This window comes from Fulmarus glacialis, unplaced genomic scaffold (assembly GCF_000690835.1).
Source record: "Fulmarus glacialis isolate BGI_N327 unplaced genomic scaffold, ASM69083v1 scaffold12946, whole genome shotgun sequence".
Lineage (NCBI taxonomy): Eukaryota > Metazoa > Chordata > Aves > Procellariiformes > Procellariidae > Fulmarus > Fulmarus glacialis.
The window spans coordinates 22,973-46,810 of NW_009217545.1; the positions used below are offsets into that span (position 1 = coordinate 22,973).

Genomic DNA, 23,838 nt, shown 5'->3' on the forward strand with positions numbered 1-23,838 from the left:
TGGGGGTCAGGGAGGGAAACATTCCTCAATTTTTCATTAATGAGAAAACACGGATGAAAACCCTGCTTCAGCATACAAAGGAACAGACCTTTTTGCAGGGGAAAATTACAATGGCGGGGCGGGTTTGGGGTTGATTTAAGTTATGGTTTATGGTGCCTGTGAGGCTGGTTTTTGCTGGTTTGGAAAGGTCACAAGTATGGTCAGCTCACAGGGAAGTGGCTAGAGCTCAGTTTGATGCTAAGGAGGCAGAGCTCTCTGAGCTAGGCTCGTCCCAAGGGGTTGTGGAAAAGGCAGCTGCAGCCAACCTGTTTATCACAGAAACACAGAATGGTTTGGCAGAATCATGGAATGGTTTGAGTGGAAGGGACCTTTAAAGGTCATCTCGTCCAATCCCCCCTGCAAGCAGCAGGGACATCTTCAACTAGATCAGGTTGCTCAGAGCCCTGTCCAACCTGACCTTGAATGTTTCCAGTGATGAGGTGTCTACCACCTCTCTGGGAAACCTGTTCCAGTGATTCACCACCCTCATCGTAAAAAATTTCTTCCTTGTATCCAGTCTGAATCTACCCTCTTTTAGTTTAAAACCATTAGCCTTTGTCCTATCGCCAACAGGCCCTGCTAAAAAGTGAATAAACTGTTTCACTGCTTGTCAATAGCAAATATATCAAAAAGACCCAATTACAGCTAATATTCTTGATATTTCTTGAACCACACACAGGGAAACTGAGGGTTTAGGCTTCCATTGCAAGTAATTATGCTTGGAACTAAACTAAACCTTTGCTTCAGAGGTTCTCAATATATTTGTATTCTCTAAGAGAGGTAACACCGGTTTCCCAAATCGCATAACTGAGGCGTAGGGAGTTCAAAAGATTTGCATAATGTCAAACCTCAATGCAACAGGGAAGGGAAGATATGACCCAAGGGTCCAGACCCTTGTTTACTTTCTCCAATCAGTAAATTTCCCTCCCTCCCCTTAATACAATACTACAAAAACATTGTTGCTTAGATAAAATATTTTGAAGTCGAATAGGCTACCAAGTATATAATAAGGCATCAGGACTGACTGCTCCAGAATAAGAAAACTTCTGCAAATCTAGCAATTACTTTAAAAAGACTGACTCATTTGAAAAGAATTATCTCACCAAACATTTTGCAAGAATGATGATATGTTACCCCAAGGAAATTTTGAGGTGACTTTTAGAAATTACACTCAGCCATGGAACAAAAGGAGGCAATGGAAATATTCACTTCTGTTCAGATATTTTTAATAAAGGAAAGCTTGTTAAAAATAAACTGTAAAGAAGATTTGGGCGGAATCACAAATCATCTCATTAGCATTTGGGGGAAAAAAAGCAAAGATGAAACATCAGCTTGTAAAGTCTTTTCTGCAAAGCCAATTTTCTCCTCCTTCCATCTGGTTTATCTGTATTCCAAAATTCTCATTTTCAAAGAAGTTTCTAAAATGGCAATTCCAGACTGTTTTTGTTCTTACTAAACAAAGCAATGCACACCCAATATAGAAATATAAAGAGGAATGCAATAAATTAGACTTTTTTTTTTGTCTGACAGTTGATTTTTAAAGCCACACTCAGGGTTTAAAAAGGAAAAAGATGTGGGTGATTTCACACCTGCATTGCTTCTCACCTGAAAAGCAACCATGGGGCTAACTGAGTCTTTAGTCTCTGGTCAAACACAAACTGCTATCAGTGACCCAGTGAGGGCCAGCATCATAGGATCAGACCTTTAATGGGAGGGGCCCCCCCCCAGCACTTAGAAGACTGAGAGAGAAAAAGGAGACATGGCAAATGCAAAAGCAGCATATGAAGGGCAAACTGGAAATTCTGCTGTAGACATGAATTTGAAATTTGCGCAATGTCACTTCTCAACATTTTGCGGACTCCAATTTGGAGAACAGCAGTAAAAAAGTGACACTTTCCTGCAATGAAATGATTAGAAAAGTAGACTATAAAAATGGCACTACAAAGAAATATCTAGAATTTTAAAGGTGGTATTCAAACAGACGATCTTTATTTTGCAGTTTATTAACTTTGAGCATAACTTCTTATAAAGAACATTAAAATGAAGGTTAAGAGAAACTTACCCCATAGACCAGTTCACCCACCATGCCATTCCATATCTTAGTCTCAGGGTCCCTAGCTCCATATTTCCCATCTCCAACAATTGACAGTTTGTATTTTATTCCAACATGTTTTGCTATTTCAGAAGCTAAGTCTACACAATATCCTTCGTATCTCTCATTCCCTTCTAGTTGTTCATGGTTTTTCTTATACATTACATATGGTGATTCCTTTGAAATAAAAGTAAAGATCAAAAGAATGTAAAACATAGCTTTAAAACATGCAAAATGAGAGCTGTTATTATCCTTTACAATACTGGCAAGTACAGAAATTAGAAAGACAAACTTTTGCAGTTTAAAAATCCTTGGCTGATCCTACAGCCACACATATTATTGATTTTAATCCTAGTATGGACCCATTGAAGACAACAGGACTATTCCACTTTAACAAAGTAACACTTTTGCTTGTAGGATTAGGCCTGATTAGACAGTCAAATAGCATCACTGTAGTAATAATTCAGGTTTTAGTATTTAAAGAACTGACATACCCAACACCTGTACCATCAAAATAATTTCCTAAGGCCCCAGTGGCCTAGAATGGGGCTCTGATGGAGATATTTTCAAAGCAGCCTAAGGGAAGCTAGGCTAAAATCCTCAGCAGCAATATTTTGTCACTAAATTCCCTTAGCCTTCTTGGAAAATTCTAGCTGAAATGCTGATTATATCTTGCTAAATCCATAGGATTATAAAATACAATGCTTCAGGAAATAGCATAAATTTGTCTCATGCTTACTAGAATTGTAACAGGCATAAAAGTCACAAACAATACTGCACAGCGCACATCTGCTAGAGGCATTGGGGCTGACACAGGTGCTACTGTTTATGAGCACAGGAAGAGCTTTAGTCCTTTGGAATTGCATGGGTATAGGTCACTTTTCACCCAGTGCTAGAGCAGTTCCAGTTCTCTACAGGCTTCATTGTGCCACCCTTACTCAGTCCACAGGGGTTGAGTGTACAGGAGCTGCACCCGAGCGAGGGGTGCAAGATTTGACCCTACAGCAGGAAGGACAGATCCTGCAGGCATTTACATACATGCATAACAACTTCACTTATGGGAGGCGTTTGATTGAGTTCAAGTGTCTGAGAAGCAGCACAGCACAATGTTGAGCTCAATGAGCTCCTCCTGTGAGTGAACTTACTGATACACATAGAAGTTTGCAGGGTCAAGCCCTCAGTACATCTCTGGAAGGTACTGAACTTTTCAGTCACTTGAAGTCACATAGTATTCAACATTTGCCTCCTGGCAAAGTGTCTAACACACCTCAGGTGCCCTGTGTCTTGTTTCTTAAACACAAACAGACTAAGAACATAAAACTTACCAAGATGGTAGTGACTACTATAGTCCTGTTCTCCACAGATGAAGTGTCATTAGAGGGCAGCTGATCTAATGCTGGCACAAATCTTTCATATTCATTCCAATAACCAGCCTATAAAAATGGAGATTGTTACCTCATTACATACGTTTACAAGAACGCTGGTGCATGAACTTGTAACAGCAACTGTCAAAACATATGGCTTTGTAACACTTATTCATGCAACATTTTTGCCTTTAAAGGACTACACTAGCTTTAATTTAATTTCCTTAAAGAAAAAAGGTTCTCAAGCCCATGTGCAAATAAATGCAAGCCAAATCTAAGTGAAAATACGTATTAAATTCTCCCTATCTAAATTCACATCATCATGGTGCTTGTGGAATAAATTCCCATGTATCCACAGCATAAGAATATACTATAGACAAGAAAATAAACTGCACAGCACTCTGAGTAAAATACTTTGATTTTGAAATTTTTATCCACATTCTGCTGCAGTTCAGACAGTGAATACAGTCCCTGCAGACATGCCTGAGCTAGCTTTAGAGTAGATACACAGACGTTGTTAGCAATGCAGGCACAGCAGCATTATCTTCTGTACGGGATACAAAACCCTTGGTGAACACGAGGTGACTATTTGTCAGCTGGCTTGTGCTGACCTTCATGGTGCTGTGGCTACATCGCTATGCTATTACACTAGGTTTTGTATCTCTGCACAACACAGAAGTAACACTTTTGTATGCACTAGCTGAATGGCTGGGCCACGTCCAGAGATATTTTGTTATCAAATATGTGCAGAAGAGTTTAAGGAGTCTCAAGGGTGACTACGCAGGTGAGGTACCCATCGCCAGGTGAAATCAGGGGGATTTACGTGCCTCGGCCACACAGATTCTTATCTTGATACTCCTGAGACCCTATCTACCTACTTATTTTTGAAAATCTGCCCTAAATTTCTTTTATAACAGGGATCTAGGCAACTATTCCACTTAGGATCTATACTTTATTTAGAAGACAAGAGAATGAGTAGCAAATCCTAATTAAAACCAAACTTATTTTCTGTTAATTTCAGAAGCTTTCCAACTGGCTCCAGCTTCACTACGGCCCCAAGGCCTGTAATGGAGAGGAAGGGAGAGATAAAGAGGAATTTAGGAGATAGGGCTGTGCACAGGACCATGACACCAGGTATTATGCTTGGCAGTGGAAAAGCTCCAGAAGGGTTTTAAGGGAGAAAGTGGGGTCTGAAGTTGGCATGGAAACCAATGAAGATATTAAGCAGGGAGAGTGGTTTGGTCCAGGAACAGAATAGAACAAGGTTCCTGGGATAGGAAAGACAGCAAGAAGGAGGGGTTTCCTCAGGGCCCTGTTATTACAGCGCCTGTGTGGTATTTTTGAGTTTCATTCGTTCGTTGGAATAAATATTTGTGAAGATGTGAAATCTGGGTGCATATCTTGAAACTCACCTTCCGTGATCCAGCGGCTTTCATTTCATACACATCAATTGTGTAATTTGTTCTCCGCCCATAGGTGTCGAACTGGATGTTCCCTGTCATTCCCTGAACTTGCACCTTAAGGGAATTAAAAAAAAAAAAATTTAATGAAAGATTAACTTTATTTTTCCCTCCATTACATTTTGCAGGAACCCACTAGCTCTAGCACAATTTTTATCTATATAAGAGACCTGTAGCGCTTTTGACACAGCCAGTTACATTCTTCACAACAAAACCAATCCAAATTCTCTCAGTTTCAGCTGTACATTATTATTTGTTAGTTAGTACTCAGCTGGTGACTCACTATCGCAGAATGAGCTGCATTTAAGTATAAGTGAAATTAGCCCTGCACGTATGTTGAAAGACTGATTCTGCCATGCTTAGTCACGCTGGGTTCACTGATACAGCATGGAGAATCAGTGAGGCACATGTAACAATTCAGTGCCATTAAAACCCTCACAATATGGTACAGAGTGATTTGCGATACGGACCTGAATCCCATATCATTGCTCATTCCGGGAAGTGCTTTATTTTAAGATCAGTCCCAGTGTAGGAGGAAGGAATGAATGTCTTCTCTGAATGAGCACAGACAATTGTCTCTACTGCTTTGGAGTTTCGGTCTCAATCTGGATGGATGGGTGTATAGACGGTAAGTCGTTATCATTACCTACTCACATGAATCATCTTAAGAGGAAGTATAAAGTACTTTGTTTCAAAGAAAAAATCTTTCTTATTTCCCTGTATGAAAGGGTGAGATATTTCCATTTATCACTTATCAACACTGACAAGTGTCATCTCAGGCAGAAGGGGTAACAGTCTGAAACTTCAGTTGGGGTAAATTAGCTTTAATATTTAGCAAAATGTTGTGGAGGTTACAGGAATAGGTGACAGAAGAAGGGAAGAAGGGGAACTGTTCAGAGCTGGTGACTGATCTGCTATTTATGGTTTAGAGATGGTGCACAAGGCTGCATAAACCAGCCAAAATTCTTTGGACCCCAAATTATCCAGTGAGCCAAATTCAGACTGACATATAAGGAGTGTGATTTTTTTATCAGCAAGTGGATTTGACCCTTTCTTAAAATAGTTTATATCATTTCAGGGGTCTGGAAGAACACGTGAGTTATTCCTGTCTCCAGAAAGCTAGAGAGATGAATGGGACTTTGAAAGCCAAATTTGCCCCTAAGAGGTCTTATCAACTGTGGACCGAGCAAATATATTTGTAGGGTAGTTGACATATAACTTGCAGCCAAATGTGAGTTGCTGTGCCTGCTTTTGGCACTTGCTGGAAGCTGTCTGGCTACCTTAGCACAGCAGTGACTGTATGTCTCAGCAGAGCTTGTTAGGCCGGCTTCATCCTGATGCATATTGAGACATGAGCATTGTGCACTTGACACCTTTTGACTTCAAATTTAATTTGTTTCTATCTTTGGTGGGAAAACTCAGCACTTTTCAAAACCTAGCTGCACCGAGGCAGGAAGACTCACCAGGACTCAGAACGCTTCTGGTAGCAGCGTGCAGAGGCAATCACAAATGGACTATTTATAACCGCCCAGATCTGTTTAGGTAAACTGTCTGCCACTGATCTGATGTCTTAGAATCAGCTTTAGAAATACAGACATGCACAGTTTTCAAGGCTGTAGGGAAGCAGACTCAGGTAATGCCTATTTCCCTTTTGCCAGCAGGATGACTATAGCGTGGCACTGAACCTTCTGCTGGTAGAGGGTATTTCAAGGATGTCTTGGAAAAAATACTCTTATCTGAGTTGTTGCTACAGAGTGGAGGGGAAACATTGTTAAATCAAAGTTTTTTTCCTGAAGCAAAGATTCAAGATCATTGTCTGAATAGAGGGAGAAAGTGTGATGGACAGGATGGGGTCTGGAAGGCAGTGTGGGATGATCCTGGGTAGCACTTGTTGCAGGTGTATATAAACCTCACTTAAATGACTTTGAATAGCTAAAACAATACAAGGCAACCAGCTGAAAGTGAAACTTCTGCACTTTTTGCCAATCACGAGTTTGGCTTGGTATATCTTACGAATTATGTTTTTTAAATAAATTCTCCCAAATAAGGGAGTGTCCTGTAGCAGTGTTGGTTTTCTTTGTTGACATGAATACTTCGTACCTCATTCGGAGGAGTTTTGTTTTGCTTGTAATTAAGTTCAAATGGACAGTACAAATTCTTTAACTATTGTGAAGGTTGAATTTAATTAACTTCTCTTCAAAAGTGCGTAATGCTACATTAGTGAATGTGCATTTAGGGCATTTGTTAGGAAATGACATAATGGTATAAAAAGAGCTCTGGCAATGTGAGACTGAACCATCTCTCTCACTCTTAAGAGTGATATAATCTGATTATAACCTTCTATAACTCATTATAACCTTCTGATATAATCCTTCCAATCTGGTAATTGAGACAAAGCAGTAATTAAGCTAAGTGTATGAAGGCTGACCTAGGGTTTGTTTATACCTAACATGGGCTTAATTCTGATCTCACTCACTCCAGTTCTATGCCTGCATTAATATAATGGATTCTAACAGGTTTGTTTTAGAGTTATTTGAGCCAGATCAAAAGCATATTCTTGTGTCTTGTATCTACAAAAATGTTATCCAATTTCTCCTATTGTCACTTGCTTTAACACACATAGCGGTCTAAAAAGAGTTAAAAATCAACAAAATTGAGAGACATAAATGAGGTAGGATCCCATGCAGTAACTAGTGTTAGGGATAAAAAATAGGCCGTGCAGAAGGTAATCAGGCTGAATGCAAAGTTATGCCAGGAACCGGAATTGGTTTGAGGCTAAACTGTATCAAGGTTCAGGCTGGTGCTGAAATCCAGCAGTATTGCTGGACATTTTTTCTACTTTCTGACAACATTTTTTCTACTGCTTTAAACCAACATGAGTTGACTTTTTACTGGCAAATTATCAAAATTGCATACATGTGTTTAAGTTCATAAATACACATATCCCTGCAAGATTTACAATATACATGCTGAGGACCCAGTCTAGATCTGTTAGTCAGATTTGCAGCCTCAGCCTGACTTTAGAAATCCCCAATACACGTTCGTTTGCAAAAAGGCTCATGCTCACTCTCACAGGAAGCTTGCGTGTTATGGGGGAGTCAGGTAGGTGCTCTGGTGTGGACAATCAGGCAGCTGCTGCACCGGTGCCACAGCGATGTGATTCTGGCCAAAGTTTTGAGAGCTAATTTGTTATGCCTTGCCCTCTATTGCATGTATTTTAGCCACCCTTTGGAGTTTGTCATTATGTTTCTTTTTTCCTTCTTTCTTTTTTTTTCTGAGGAGCTGCAGCTCTTTGTGTGAGTACAGAAACTCTGTGTACATGGAGTAGGATGCAAGTTTGGTCCCAGGAGAATTCCTGACATTAGCTGGTATGTTTGCCCTTACCATTTTCAGCGCTCTTTCTATATCAATTCCTTGGCTCCATGGTACTGCAGGGTTAGCCAGGCAGTCTCCAGCACTACCTCTCCTGGAGACATCCACACGCTGTCTTCGGAGGTAACGGAAAGCCTCTGCTATGACTAGGACTGCATCGTGGGTCAGTGCAGACGTATACTAAAATTGATGCAAATAAAATATGGTGACAAACTGCAATCTTAGAATTGCCCCAGGTTTATCAAGTCTAGTCTTTCTCTTTGTTAAAATACTCTTAGAAGAATCATGCTTGCAAGCCTTTTTGCTCGCTCTGTCTTGCCGCAGGTGCTTTATGTAGTTTAACAATTCCACCTATTTCAATTAACAAATCAAAAATATTTTCATTTTGTATAGCATGTAGCAGCAAAATAACAAAACCAGTTATAGTTGCAAAAAGTTTAAATTTGATTGGAAGCTTGCTCATCTAAATGAGGTCACTACAAAAGTCTTCAATTCCATGCTGGCCCATACTGCTACCAATAGCAAAGGAGAGCTCCTATTTGGTTTTTGCTCAGAGTATTCTTTTTCTTTTCAACAAGATTGCCAAGACAGACAATTTTGAACTAAAGTTAACATAAATCATTTCTGTTTGGACTACAGTCCTGATTAGGTAGCATCTGTGGCAAGGAAAAGATCAGATTACTTTTCTTGGAAGACAGCTATACAAGCAAGTAATCACAAAATACACTTTAGGCATTACATCTCCTTGGTAATTGCCCATCTGCCTTCTCTTACTCCACGGTAAATCTGAGGAGGGTGGTAAGCTTTGTGTAGCTGCAACTCTTCAACAAAACCCCCAGACTCCTTAGCTACTTGCTCATTTTGCTGTCAACTTCATCCATTACTTGTTGTATGTATCTGGTGACACCCCCCAATGCTATAAATTCAGTATCACCTACGAAATGTCATAGAGGTGGTTTTTTCACATTTATGTGTTTGAAAGTTCTTCCCTCCTGGAGTGGCCCAGGCTTTGCATATGACATAATTGGTTTTCACCAGCATCACAGCACACCTATAATTTAAGGGTCTATGCACAGGAGACCATTTCAACATGTACACACTGGGAGCAACTGAATGTGCTCAGTGCGTAAGATGGATTTCAAACCCCTTGTAACCAACCCTTTGTATTTCCACAGTGTTTGTAAGAGAATGAAGAGAAGAAAAAAAGAATGTAAGGGGTATCTGCATATACTAGTGCACCTGCCCTTCCTTTGGCTGTCTGTGTGATATCGTAGAGCTCCTGGCTCCCCATGAACCTTACACTGGAGTTAGTGCCAGAAGACATGCTGCCCATGCGTGAATTAGAAAGGCGGAAATCCAAGTTTCAACTGCACGTTCAGTTACTCTCTTTGTGGATAAGACTTACTAAATTCAGAAGAAGTTACTTCTATCCTGTAGGGCAGGATAGCACAATTGGTGGTCTGTATTTCTTAAAAATGTGTATTACCTTATTGCAAGCTCTACAGTTCGATATAAAGCCTTAGGAAATCTGCACAGAACGAGGCATGTCTGCATGTGCAGATCAAGAGAATCGTATCTGATAAAAAAGAGTGCAAAGGTAGGCTTGTCAAGAAGGTTATACAGCAGCCATTCTTAGTGAGTTTTAAATGACAGCAGTTTATAAACTCTTACTGTGTGTGGCGGGGGGTGGTTCCCGCTCCTGTATCTGGGTACAGACGATCTTTTGTCCTGCCCACCTTTACCTCTTCCTGTGATGCTTTCCAGTGATCACCCTCTCCTCTTTTATTAAGTTAACAAAGGATATACGTCACATTCCACACAACAATATAGAACCAGATAGTAATTTTAAGGTATTTGTTCTTGTATGAAAAAAATCTTGTAATAGCTGTCCAATCTAGCACTATGTAAAAAACGCTGATAATTTTTTCAGCAGACTGCGTCAATTGTCAGTAACCTTAATGCAGTCCCTTCCAAGTCATGCCAAGAGAGCTATCTAATTTTCTACTTTATTTGAATTCTACTTATAAATGCATGAGCACGCAAAGAGAAAAAAGAGAGAGAGAAGGGAAAGGCTGATAAAATACAGAATAAATTAAACATCAGGGCTTTAATCTCTAGGCAATTTTATTTCCTAATCAAAAATATCGTACATCAATTTTTAAGTATGCTTTTTGTCTGATTGACAAATACCGTGCACATTTCTATAATGAGCGATACATTTGTGAAAAAGTAATGTAATCTTTGTGTTTGTACCATACACTTAAGATTATTTTTTAAGGATGGAGAGTAATTTTTCCCTCAAGGTAAATTGCTTTCAAGTGGAATAAAATCTTCCCAGGTTAACTTTATATATTTCAGAGCTTTACTTATCTTCACCTCTGCATCACTGCTAGGAAGCTTCAGAAAGCAGGCCTAGGTCCTAATCAACAGGGAACAATACACTAATCCGAGCTTTGTGGCCCTCTGTTTGCCTTTCTTTGCTTCCTCTGAAATGCCAGCAAGGCTGTGGGATGGCATGGGATTAAGATAATTTTCCTTCCCCATAGAAATCACAAGATCACAAGGATGGCAAAGTATGCCTCCAAATGGCACTGGCCTTCTGGCAGCAGAACTGCGTAACTGGTTCCTATTCTGCCTGTAGTCCCACACAGTGCTACCGCCTACCCTAGTATCCCCCCATGCATTAGACTGCACTAGATTTTTCTTTTCTAGCTAGTATTTTACGTGTCCCTGAGTTTTGTCTTACTAATATCAAGACATTACTCTGGTTTATCAGAGTAATTTTGGATTCAAAATCTGTTCATCAATTTGCATGTGTCCCTCCAAATCAAGCAGGAAAGACACGAACTGTCTCATCATGGCTGTGGTTCTTAGATAGGTTTGGCTTCCTTGAGACAGTCAGTATACACGATGTGGAGGACTGGACTCCCAGGAGTGACAGAGTTTAAGGTCCTCTCATCCACCACCAGTCCCGGGTTTTATTCACCTATGCGTATTGATGAAAAAGAACAGGCCTTACCAAAAGAGGAAGAGAAAGAAGGAATGTATTAGGAATATTAATAATATGCAGTGGTCCTAGAAGATTTGATTACTTCAATCACTGGACAGAGTGCATTCCTTGATTGGACAGTGAATTGTATCCCTCTCTGCTATAGAAATGCTGAGGCAGAAAAAAATCTGGGGGAGATATTAACACGTTGTGAGTCTCTTAATAACAGCAGCCTTTAGTTCACCCAATGTATGACAGTTTTGATGAACCTGGGACTTCCATTCAAAAAAATCTGGAAAATCTTATTGGTTGCAGATATAATATCCAGAGTGTTTAAGTAAAGGACGATGGTGCAAAATACAGGGTTAGATTATGAGGGCAACTGTCAGCAGTGACTAGGAGGTGGCAGTGGCTCCTCAGTGAATCTAAAGCTACTTTATTTTGCACAAGAAATTCTCTATTAGCATTAAAATTGACTAGTAACCCACAGTTGGCATCTGAAAACTAACCTAACTAGCCCCCACCCACACCCCAAGAATAACTCAAGAAGTTCAAGTTAAAAGTTTTTACATGCACTGCACAACGACAGGATTTGCAAAACCAAGCCTTTGTCTCTGAGGAACTCCCACTGCGGTGGGCACTTGTATCCAACTAACAGCCTCTGCCTCCTTCTCTCTTCTGGAAGGGCAGTGAAAGTTGCAACATATTCTAATCAGGGATCTGTGTCATACACATGCACACACCTGGGGTTAAAACCCCCCAAATAATTGTTAAAAGCAACTCATAGTCTCCATCACTGTCAGGGTAAAATAAATACCTTTAATGGTGAGTTTTTGGCTTCAGGGAATTCTCTTTCATCGAGCCTCACCCAGCGTTGTAGAAACTGTTGAACCATTGGGTTTTCATTATTAACAATCTGGAATCCAGTGACGTTGGCACCTCCATGCATTACTCTCTCCAGAACAATGTCTGTGAAACCCTGGGAGGACACATGTAGAAAACAAGAATCATTGCCATCCAAAGTCCCTTTTCTTTGGCTCAGTTTTACCTGCTATAAGCATAGCACAAAAGAAACTGATTAATTTCCCTCTTGTTAGCTGAAAATATTCTACCAAGGAGACAATTGCTGTCACAATTGGGATTGTGATAGCGGCATAGAATAGAATTTAAAATGTCTTCTTGTTCAGACCTTTGCAATAGAAAACTGCCCTACTGGGTTGTGGCAATATGGTACATAATATTCACTGGTCAGAAAGTAAACAGTGGGGAAACTTAAAGTACTATTTCCTCTTTTCTCCTCATCGTGGTGAAAACTGGTCAAAGACACCAATCCCATTTGCACAGCAAAGTGCGCATGAAGGTTCAGCGCGGGGAGCAGAAAGCCACTTAACACCCATATTGTTCTGTGGAGGCAAGGCACACACCTCCTTGCTAGGCAGTTCTCCGTCACAGCATTACTTAGCATTTCACTTGCAGACAGAATGGTATGATTCTCTCCCACTGTTGTTATTTATACCTGAGGCAGTAAATTGGTGTCTTTTTGATTACTATGACTTGATTGCAGTCACGTTTCTCTGAATGTCAATGGTTACACATGCTAAAAGGTAATCCAGAATAAGAACCCCTGTATTTCTATGAACAGGCTAATCAGTGAGATCATGACTGGTTCTTAAAATGCAAAATGACACATCTTAAAGTCATACAGTACTTACACTCAATAAGGGTATTTTAAAATTTGTCTTTTCTGCTTTAATCACACCAAAACATGGATACAGAGAATCTTCTAGTAAGTGGGATTGCTAACTTTATAAAGTGTGAGTTTTGGAAAAACATTTTTCCACTCACAGTAGACACAGAAGCCAAAAATTAGTCTTGCTGCAGGATCAATTACAATATAACACTTTTTCTAAGGAACTCTAACAGATGGTGTTTCAAAGGCATCATGAACATCCCTGAAAGTCAATTCTAGAATCCAGAAGAAGCTCTGATACAGATAAAAATGTACTGTCTTGTCCTGATAGGTCAACACATACATGGGCAACACCCTACACTCTGAAATATGAAAGAACAGCTGAACAGCCTGGCTGGTTTACTTGATGGAATTGTTCTAATTTTCAGGTTTTTACCACTTATTTTATACACAAATATGCTATAATTATTTTTCCTGGAGTGCTTATATTTCAAGTATGTTACATAGAAGATTATGGTTATCAAATGTCTTATTTATAAATAAGGGTAAAAATTAGAGGGAAAACATATAATTAAATTATTGTAAAATTAGTAGAGGATATGAGCTGCTTAGACAAAAGAAAGACCATAATTGAGTACAAATGACTATAACATACCAGTTCTAGTATTTACTGAAGTAATTTCTCAAAATCCAAGAACTCATCCACGCATTTCGTCTTTTGCTGAATAAAGTTGCCACAACCTGAACAGAATATATTACCCTCTACACCTTAGCTATACTTGTAATGAAGAAAAGTTCTTACCAGGTTAGCTAACATGTAGTGATAGCCTCTAGAATGTTTGCCAAGGATTACAACCTGTGTGAAGAAAAAAAATGACATATTATTCGGTTGTAAGAGGATGATTCGTAACTAGTGGAAAACACCCGAGAACGAACATTTTGGTAACCCTCTATGCCCAATCCATGGGCAGCACGAGTATTACAGACCTGTGGCTTTACAGACACGATGCAGTCATTTGTGTTTTTAAAACACACAGGCAGAGTACAAAGGAGAGTCACACAAGGCTGAGAAGACTCCGCTTGCAGAGGTGACCTTACCTGGCAATCTCACCCTTGTGATCACAGTGTCTCCCCTGCTGACCGGGTTAATTTGAGTTACCAGTTCAAGTATTTCTGCTCTGAAATGAGGTGACACTAGATCTGTTTACTTTGTTCCTTGTTTGTGGAGTGTACGAGAGGCGGGTGACACAGCCCAGCCACTCACTGTGTTTATTACACTGTACCAGCGCAGCGGGGCTCGGTAGGCTCCAGGTCGTACAGGGTTTCCTGCCATGAGAACCCTGGCCAAGCCTTTTCATATATGAATGCTTAAAGTTAAATTCCTAAAGTTATAAGCAGTGACCTTCATTGCCTTCTGACAGCTTTCAAAAGGCCTGAAAAATTGTCGCTTCCAGTGCATCTAAATGGCCACATCTGACCGTACATGTTTAGCCAAAATTTACACGAAATGTCATGTTGCACATTCCACTAACCCAACATCTCCTGCCCTCCCTGACCCCACTTGGGCATCTCTCTGTACAAATGGAGTCATTAAATGGAATCACTACGAGACAAAAAAGCAGCAGGATGGATTCTGTAAGGGTAACGGGGAGGAGTGGAGGCAGCACTGTCTGGCAAGCCTGAATTCCGCCACCCTGTGCGCTCGTCCCCACTCCAGTAATACTGTGCTTTTGCAGAAAGGAGGAAAAAACACAGTTCCCATGTCTATGTAGCTGGCTGCTGGCTCACCAGCAATACCCCTTGTGCAAGATTATGCCACTGCATTTAGCACTAGTCTCTTGCCTTCAGATTATAATCTCAGTAACATCCATCCAGTCCCACAGCCATCAGGTGAAAAAATGTCCAGCATTTAACAATTTAATTATTAACTGTGGTGATTACGTATGTGTCAGGACAGAATCAAGCTTACCCAGACTTGCTGGGTTAAACTAATAAAAGTTAAAAATAGCAAACACAACGCTGGCGATACACCACAGGTGTATCACTGACTATACCTATGAGCAGCTCAAGTGAACAGATGATGCTTTTTGATGAAGAATCATCTGAAAATCTATACATACCACACTAACGTACTTCTCCATGGTCACAGATAAATGCTCCAAATGCCATACTCTACGAGACACCTTTTCAATATGACCACTTACGTCTTTGCTAAGAACAGATGACATTTGAGTCATTGACTTTAGATATACTGCTGAGCCTGCTGAAGTTCTTGATTAAATTATTAAGTTCCCAATTGCCTCTTTGGGTTGTCTTGTCCTTAATAGATGCCATTTCTTTTAAATTCACATTTAATTCTGTAGGAATTTGCATACTTCCAGCAGTCTGAAAATAAATTGCTGTTCAGGTCCTCTTGAGAACTGTATGTACACTCTGTTGGTAGAAAGCATCTGCTTTCCTACACTCACATTTGTTTTCTATGGAAATGTGCAGGCTTCCTTCAGATCATCTGGTGCGTGTGCTATTTGCATACTGAATTCTCTGTATGTTTTAATTTCACCTTAAAGGCAGCGATCTACTTTTAAAGGGTTAGAGACAAAGAACTTATTTAACAACAACAATACTCTTTGTCGTTTTAACCTTAATAACAAATAAGAAAGCTTTTACATTTCTATCCAGGAATGTGTTTATTTAAGAGAAAAATACGACAGATGAAATCAGCGGCTGTAAGAAAAACATACATGGAGCTGCTACAGGCAACAGCAGCAATACTGCAAATAGGAAATGTAGGACTCATTAGCATAGATCAGACTCAACTTCCATCTCATCTGTTGTCATGTCTCCAAAATGACCAGAAATAATTCTGTTTAGTCCCTTATAGAGGTCCAATGTACTACAGTCAAGCTTTAATCCATAAAGCATCTTTCAGAATTGACCTGCCAGTATTTCTGCTCACACAATCAACAACGTTAGTTCATAATTATTTAACTGGATCTTAGCATTGTTTTTAAAATTCACTATACATGCTGTCCTAAATCTTAACAAGCACAACTCTCCTCCTTCCTCACTTTCTACCCTCTACCAACTATCCAGCATCTTGAATGGAGCTGCTGGATTAGCGAGCCCAGAAGAAAGAATCACAGACATCAGTGTTACTCCTAGGGGAGCGAAGGGATGGATAAAGCTTTTTTATGAAGAAGGAAAACAGGAGTATAACAAATAAATCTCATCAACTGCTTGTATATTGTGAAGCTTATATAGAAAGTGGCATATTGAATAGTGGTGGTGAATAGAAAGCCAGGATTACAGGACAAGGATTTCACAGAGCTACATGTCTTTGGTAAGGTTCACTTCTGAGACTTAATACTGCTTTCACCTTGACTGAAAGAAAAGCTTATAAGATTCTATACTGAACAAAGGAGGAGGGAGAAAAATGGCTGGAAACTATCATGAATAATTCAGACTTCTGATCCCACATAATTCTTGCCTTGTAGATAAAAAGATCGTAATGTCAGGTTTGATAGAGAATCAAATAAAGTTTGTATTTTTAATTAACTCTCTGGATATTTCCAATTAATTAAGAGAAAATCTAGAGGGAACATAATTGAAATGTATCTGGTTTTAAAATAAAAGTCAAATCTGCTGGCCAGCACCGGGCTTACTGAAAGTACAGACCTATATGCCAGACTTGAGAAATTAGGTCAGCATTGCCAATTTTAGTTTTTCATTTGCCTGAGGAAGCTATTTTTTGAACGAAAGCATAAAGACAACTTGGTTTCCACTGCATCAATCATCATGATAACAAATAGGCAACTACAATTTTTTGCCTTAGCTTTTACATTTTTCTTACAGTTTTGGAAGACAGCATTATAGAGATTAACTGGCTAATATTAAATTGGTATGGAGCATTGAGATATTTCTAAAGTAGTAATGATGATTCTCTCATGATGTAGTTCAAAGGCCACAAAACACCTAAGAGGAAGGGCAGTGACGAGAAAGCAAAATAACTTTAATACTAACCTCACAATTACTCCGTTACCTTTTGACTTACTCCCTACTCAAATTACAACCACAGCTAGTTCCTGGTCTAGAACATGGATCTGGGTTTTTTGACCATGAAAATTAAATGTTGGAGTTAAGGGTGAAGGGAACATTATGAGGAGATTGGAGAACTCTTAGATGAAAGTCAAGGCAAGGAAGCCATTTTAAACAGTAGTGATGGAGACAGCTCCGGCGGCCTCACTGGAATATTTCTCCAAGGACTTGACGAACAACTAGAATGGTAAGAACAGAGTGTGTAGGTGAACAGTAGTAACGGACCAGAGGCAAGGAAAGAATGGGTTAATGAAAGACAAGACTCTGTGGGCTCAAAAGAAATCAAGCGATGGAAGAACAGTGCAAGTTTTGTAGGTGGGGCTGAGCAGTCATATTTTGTCTTTTAAAAATATCAATGGTTTGTCTCTGATTCATAAAAGGGAAAGATGATTTTTTTTTATGGATGGAGGAAATCACAGAAGAGGTGAGGCTGGCAAGGGTCTCTAGAGATTGCCTATTCCAACCCCCTAGCTCAAAGCAGGGGCAGCTAGAGCAGGCTGCTTAGGACCGTGTCCAGTCAGGTTTTGAATATCCCCAAAGATGGAGATTCCACAAGCTCTCTGGGCAGCCTGTTTCAGCGCCTGACCACCCTCAGAGTAGAAGTTATTTTTCTTATGTTTTAACAGAATTTCCTGCATTTCAGTTTGTGCTCTTGCCTCTTGTCTTGTCACTGAGCACCTCTGAGACTCTGCAACTCAGTGAGACTCTCCGAGAAGAGTCTGGCTCCATCTTCTTCATTCCTTCCCATCAGGTATTTGCAGACATTATTAATATTGCCCCTGAGCTTTCTCCTCTCCAGGCTACGCAACCCAATTTTTCTCAGCTTTTCCTTGTATGTCAGATGCTCCGGTCCCTTAATTGTCATAGGGGCCCTTCACTGGACTTGCTCCAGGATGTCCATGTCTTTCCTATGCTAGTGAGCCCAGAACTGTACACGGCACTTTAGATGCAGCCTCACCAGTGCTGAGTAAAGGGGAAGGATCACCTCTATTGACCTGCTGACCATGCTAATCCTGTGCAGCTCAGGATGCTGTTGGCCTTCTTTGCTGTGAGAGTGCAGTGCTGGCTTGTGCTCAACTTGTCTGCCAGGACCCTAAGATCCTTCTCTGCAGAGCTGCTTTCCAGCCAGGAAGCCTCTACCCAGTCTGCACTGGTGCATGGAGTTATTCTTCATGGGTGCAGGGTTTTGCATTTCCCTTTCTTGAACTTCATGAGGTTCCTCTCTGTCCACTTCACCAGCCTGTCAAAGTATTGCAGCACAGCCACCTGGTGAACTAAACACTCCTCCTAATTTGGTATCATCTGCAAACTTGCTGAGAGTGCACTCCATCCCATAACCTTCAGATCATTAATAGAGAGGTTAAACTGTATTAGCCCCAGTACCCTTAGGGTACTCCAAATAGTAGCTAGCCTCCAGCTGGCCTTTGTGTTGCTGATCACAACCCTCCAAGCCCAGCAGTTCAGTCACTTTTAAATCCACCTTACGGCCTCTGTGGGCTTTGATTTTAAAGAGTCATTGAAAAATACAGGAGGATATGCTTGCACTTTTACCTAGAGAAGCAGCTATCATGATTTTGGCAGCAGTGAAAAGAAAACTACCATGTCCAATTAATACCTGTTTGGAGTTCATCTTCCCTTCATTTGAATCCATTGCCATCTGGTCAGTTTAGTCTGTTTAATCAAAGTTATTTATCATCCTTTATTTACAAATGAAAAAAGAAAAAAACAAATTAGATCACAAAAGTGCAGACTACCTCATCTACAGCTCAAATCCCTGATATTTTATGAGTCTATTAGATCTTTCCATAACATAAAATACTGATGCTGATAGGCAGTATTGCCACAAAGAAGGTCTAAAGATTTTTACTGTGCTTTTCATACCTGACAAGTGGCAGAAATATGCCACTTAAATGGAACGACAGGCAGAGATCTGACCTGCTGTAATGTGTCTTTCCATTTCAACCATATCTGGGAACAATGAGGCAGTTTAACTCTAGAACTCTCCTTTCCTAGGTTTTAAAAAGACAGCAAGAAAAATGAGATTTCCTGGAAGCTCAGAGTAAAAAAGAATTTTGTTGTCTTTGTTGAGGTTATTCATGCATTAATTTGGGTTCCACTTTTGCAAAAAGCTCACATTTAACTTCAAGCATTTCTACTGATTTTTAAGTATATGTGTAAGTCTCCGAGGACAGAAGAGCTTAGCTACCTCCAGTTGAGCAGTAATGTGCCTTTATAACTTGCTATAGAAAATACAATTATGACACCTTTGCCTTTAAAGCAGTGTGCAAATGCCAGAAGTGATGGCACGATTCTTTCTTTTCAGCAGCAAACAAGCAAAACAGATAAATGGACTCAGGTCTAAAACAATTCCAACAGCATCGTCGGGATCAGCTATCAGTGTTGACTGCACTTCATGGGAACAGCACGGATATCAAGCAAAGCAACAACTGTCTGGCAAGTCTAAATTGTGGAGCACACAGTCTTCTCTCCTGGGTATCAGATCAGCCGTTTTCTAGGTTCTATCCCTATTAATAGCATTTCTGTTCTGAGGATGGAGTTACTTAAAAGCTTATCTCAGATCTAAGCAGCTCCTATCTGATATTGGATTGAATGGTTGCAAAGTTGTGCCCTGAGATGCAGCACCCTGTTGGACCAGTGGCACTGGCTAATTTGGTCTTCAGGACACCCTTAAGAAAGGAGAGGAACAGAGTATCAGGGTGACAATCCAATTAGTTCAACAAAAGCTGAAGTCAAGGCCCAAAAAGTTCTTGTCACTATGTTAGCAAGGATGTTTAGCTTATCTTGAGTGGCATCTGCAATGTACTGCACCTCAGCTCTGTTTCTACCACTCAAGAAAAGGAGAAGCTGAGGCAGCCCTTCAGCTGGAAAAGAAAGTCCTCTCCCTGGCCTCCCTCCCACTCTCGTAGACCCTTGCTGCAGTGGGGGAGCTGCCCCTGGGGCTTGCAGCCACCGCACTTCAGTTCTCTGGGGTCAGTACACTGTTAACAGCAATGTAGTTACCTTCTACAGTGTTATCATGCGTGCAAAGGTGCAATAGCATTTGACAGCCATACATAATCATTCCTCACTATGTTTACTTTGCACAAGTCACCCCTTGTCATGTAAATTTTCCACATAGGAGTAGGATAAATAGAAGGAGAATGGAAAATAAAAGGTCTCCTGAAATGTGAACAGGATTTTCCTCATCTAACCAGATGCCATAGTGAAAATAAGATCCCTTGTAACCTCAGTAGATCCATTATTCTGTAAGTTTGCAGCACCCACTCCCCTGTTTTCCAATACACACATGCTCCTGCAGAAAGAGCAAGTTCCCTTTGAGGATTATAAACACTAGACAAGGCTTGATCTTCCCTGAGTAAATTTATAAAAAATAGCTTTTTTGGTGTCATGATTTTGTCTTTTTCTATCACACCAACCAACATATGAGGTTCCAAAGGAACCGCAATCCTGTGGTGGCAAAAGACAGGTCACAGCTAGTGGTGGTCTGTCACAGCCAAACAAGTGATACTTGTCCTCCCTTTAATTCCACAGAAATAAAGCCATTTCCATGTTCTGAGAAGTGGCTTCCCTCATACAAAGGGTCAAAACCTCATGAATGTAGTTGTAGTGCAAACCCAGGGAAGGAGATTTATTTCTTCACTTAGTATTAATGAGATGGGAATCTGGCCACCAGGGATTGTGATGCAGTAAACAATGATTTCATTTATATGAAGAATGAGTACTATATTAAATTTGAGTTAAATATTAAATGAAGAATGTATTAAATATTAAGATGAAGATTCTACACACGTATTATTTGTTGCAGATAAAAATAACTGCATATATAGTTGAGATTAATTCATCCACCATTTCAGAGGCTTCATGTCCTTTAGGGAATGTCACAAATCCATACACAGTCCCAATTGCTGGATTTTGTATTTTTATGGAGTATATGGACCCAAGAATTTTACTTCCATGCAACTGCCACCTTGTACATTTGTGACTACACCTCATAACCAAAATCCTACTTTCCTCTATAGCACAGTATCAAGATCATTTGTTTTGGCTTATAAAACATTCTTCAAACAGCTTTTGGCTTTTCCACAATGTATCTCTCACGGGAGATAATTTCCCAGAGAACAGGAATCTCCTGGAAGAAGGGAACAAAAACACGCATGGTGGAAGCAGGGATCTGAGATGCCTCTGAAGCATTTTATTAAAGTTTTTCCCTCTCTGGCCCCTTTCTTGTGTCCTTCTCTCCCTTGCCTTTTTCCTTGATGATAGTCACATCAAGAGTGAAATTTTACTTTTAGGCCATCTCCAGACAGATGATGGTTGTGCATGTTAGTCCTTGGAGGGTAATTAAATGCAGCATCTGAAAGTTGTATTGTACTTTGTTCTCCCTCCATATGGCTAAACTTTCTTTTCCCATAACTGATCTGACATTTGCTGATTGAAGGTTGTGTAATGGAATATGCATTTAACTTGTGCATAAAAGGTTACATTAGAAATTACTTAGGAAAAAAATTACAAACTGCAACATAGGTTCTGAGAGCATGATACTTTCTCCTAATTTCTTTCAGTGTGACGACAAAGTTTTCTGTGAATTTTCTGTGCCCTGAAACAATTTTCCTAAATTCATTTTCCGTGGTGTGACTTATCAATATTGTCAGATTAACTAAGCTGTTGGCACAGTTATTGTTAAAGGACATATTCTACTGCAAAACATCAGACCCTGGAGGACACTGAGATGAAGAGTTTTACGAACCCTGGTAACTGACATTCATAATCACAATTTACTCTTTAAGCTGAATAAAATTCATTAAATAAACTTTTCTTTATATCAAAATCTCTTTGTTTAGACAGATGAGAACAGTGTTGTATCTCTCAGGACTGCATCTCTCTTCACAAGTCATGTCCTTCAATACAAAGACCTTCACGTCAAAATCAATCAAAATGTAAGCTACCCTTCATCACTTGAAGCCATTTCACTAAAACCAAGATCAGATATGGGGGGTGTGTGTTACAATCATCACAAAAATTCTTTGTAGGGTATGAAAGGGATACTCAAAATTGCCAAGACCTTTGCCCCTTATTTTGCCAAGATATTCTCAAGAGGAGATACTTGTTCCCAGAGAGCTTCCTTGAAGAGATTTATGTGTTGTAGAAATTTTTAATTAATGAATTCTTTAGTTTCTTGAGTGAGATTAATAAAATAAAAATCCAGTTGTGTTCTGGAGGAATTTTTACAGTTATATTTATGAGAAGTAAATGACTTAATTAAATATGTTACTCTGCAGTAGTAATTTCCACACATAGGTTATTTGAGGAAGGAGGCCCAGACAATTTTAATTGTCTACACAGTTCTAGTGCATTCTTTGAGAAAGATCCTCCCTTGAAAAATGTTCATAATGGAGTGATTTTACATGCAAGGTAATTTCAGAGAGGTTCCAGTACTTTCTCAAGCCTCTGTGAAATCTTAAGTTCGAAACTCACATGAAATTTCACAGAGACTTCAGATTTCATAAAAAATAACCTAAACCCAAATGTGTACAGGAAATCTCAAATCACAATAAGCTTTCTGTGTTGAGTGTCAGAACCGCTTTAATTCGACACTGACAAACCGCGGTATGGTACTCTCCTCATTGGTTTCATCTTCCAAATCTGCCGTTTCAGTGTTCTGTCTTCCTCCCTCTTTCTTGGCTATAAACCTTCTCAGGTCAGACACTACCAGAAGGTCAGCAATCATGACATCAAGGGATTTGGGTTATATTCTCTGATCTGACACAATTTTTTGGTATGATGTTCAACAATTACTTGGGTCTGAAGCTTTTCAATGCACTGTTGTCATCAAAGCTTGAATGACTTTTTTGAAGACAACTGATTTGGTAGTGTATTTGGGACTATGCAACTTCTGTTTCTCTACATGGATCTTCCAAAGAGTCCAGGCAAACTGAAATTCATGTTAGCTGACAGGAAAGGTACACAGAGAAAGATCCTCGCTGTATTCTGCCTTCCTACTGCTTCTGATAAATTCTGAAGTACTCATCTATCTTGCATCTCACCCTGTCAAGGGTCACTCTTGTTCATCAGTCAAGGCCCTGTGGAAATACACCTACTCTGCTCAAGCCTCAGTTCACCCCCTCCGAGAAGAGACACGAGGTTTTGCTAACCTGAGAATGAATAGGTACCACTGCTACCTCTGCTCCAATACTCTAGAGAGCCCAAAAGAATAGAAATTTATGTTAACTGCTCAGATGGGTAAGCTTCTCAGTAACCATAACATGCTTTTCACTGACACACAACCACCTTTTCGAAAGACACCAGTATTTCTTAGTCAATTCTTCTTAGCTCAGAAAAGTTAAGCAAACAAGTGCACCTGGCTGTACTACTAGAGTTGATTGCCTTTCCCTAGTAACATTCATGGTTTAATTTCCTTCAACCTACAATGCAACCAGCTCCTATCCCATGTAATATGGTCCCATCACAATAACATCCTCATTTCCAGCTTCACATATGCTGTCTTATGCTACCTCCTTGCTTCTCTGTAGTTGTGGATCCTCTCATTTTAGACCTACAAGTCCACATCAGGTATATCAAAATCAGCACCATTAAAACTGACTTCCAGACTAGCATCCTTCACTAAGTTTCACAACACCTAAAGTCACTTTCACAAAGACTATTAATAATAGTAATCTTAAATTTATTCTTACTTTTCCAAACCTTCTGCAGGAATC

The 23,838-nt window shown here is 39.9% G+C and overlaps 1 protein-coding gene across 1 annotated transcript in view; it reads right to left on the reverse strand.

Moving 5' to 3' along the window:
- GRIA3 (glutamate receptor, ionotropic, AMPA 3) overlaps positions 1-23,838 on the reverse strand; it is a 48,593-nt gene that overhangs the window by 15,431 nt on the left and 9,324 nt on the right. Inside the window, exons 2-7 of the mRNA XM_009579715.1 lie at positions 13,809-13,862; positions 12,134-12,295; positions 8,340-8,507; positions 4,908-5,012; positions 3,457-3,564; positions 2,102-2,308 (exon numbers count right to left, since the gene is read on the reverse strand). Of these exons, the coding sequence (XP_009578010.1) occupies positions 2,102-2,308; positions 3,457-3,564; positions 4,908-5,012; positions 8,340-8,507; positions 12,134-12,295; positions 13,809-13,862 (804 nt within the window). The remainder of the gene's footprint in view (positions 1-2,101; positions 2,309-3,456; positions 3,565-4,907; positions 5,013-8,339; positions 8,508-12,133; positions 12,296-13,808; positions 13,863-23,838) is intronic.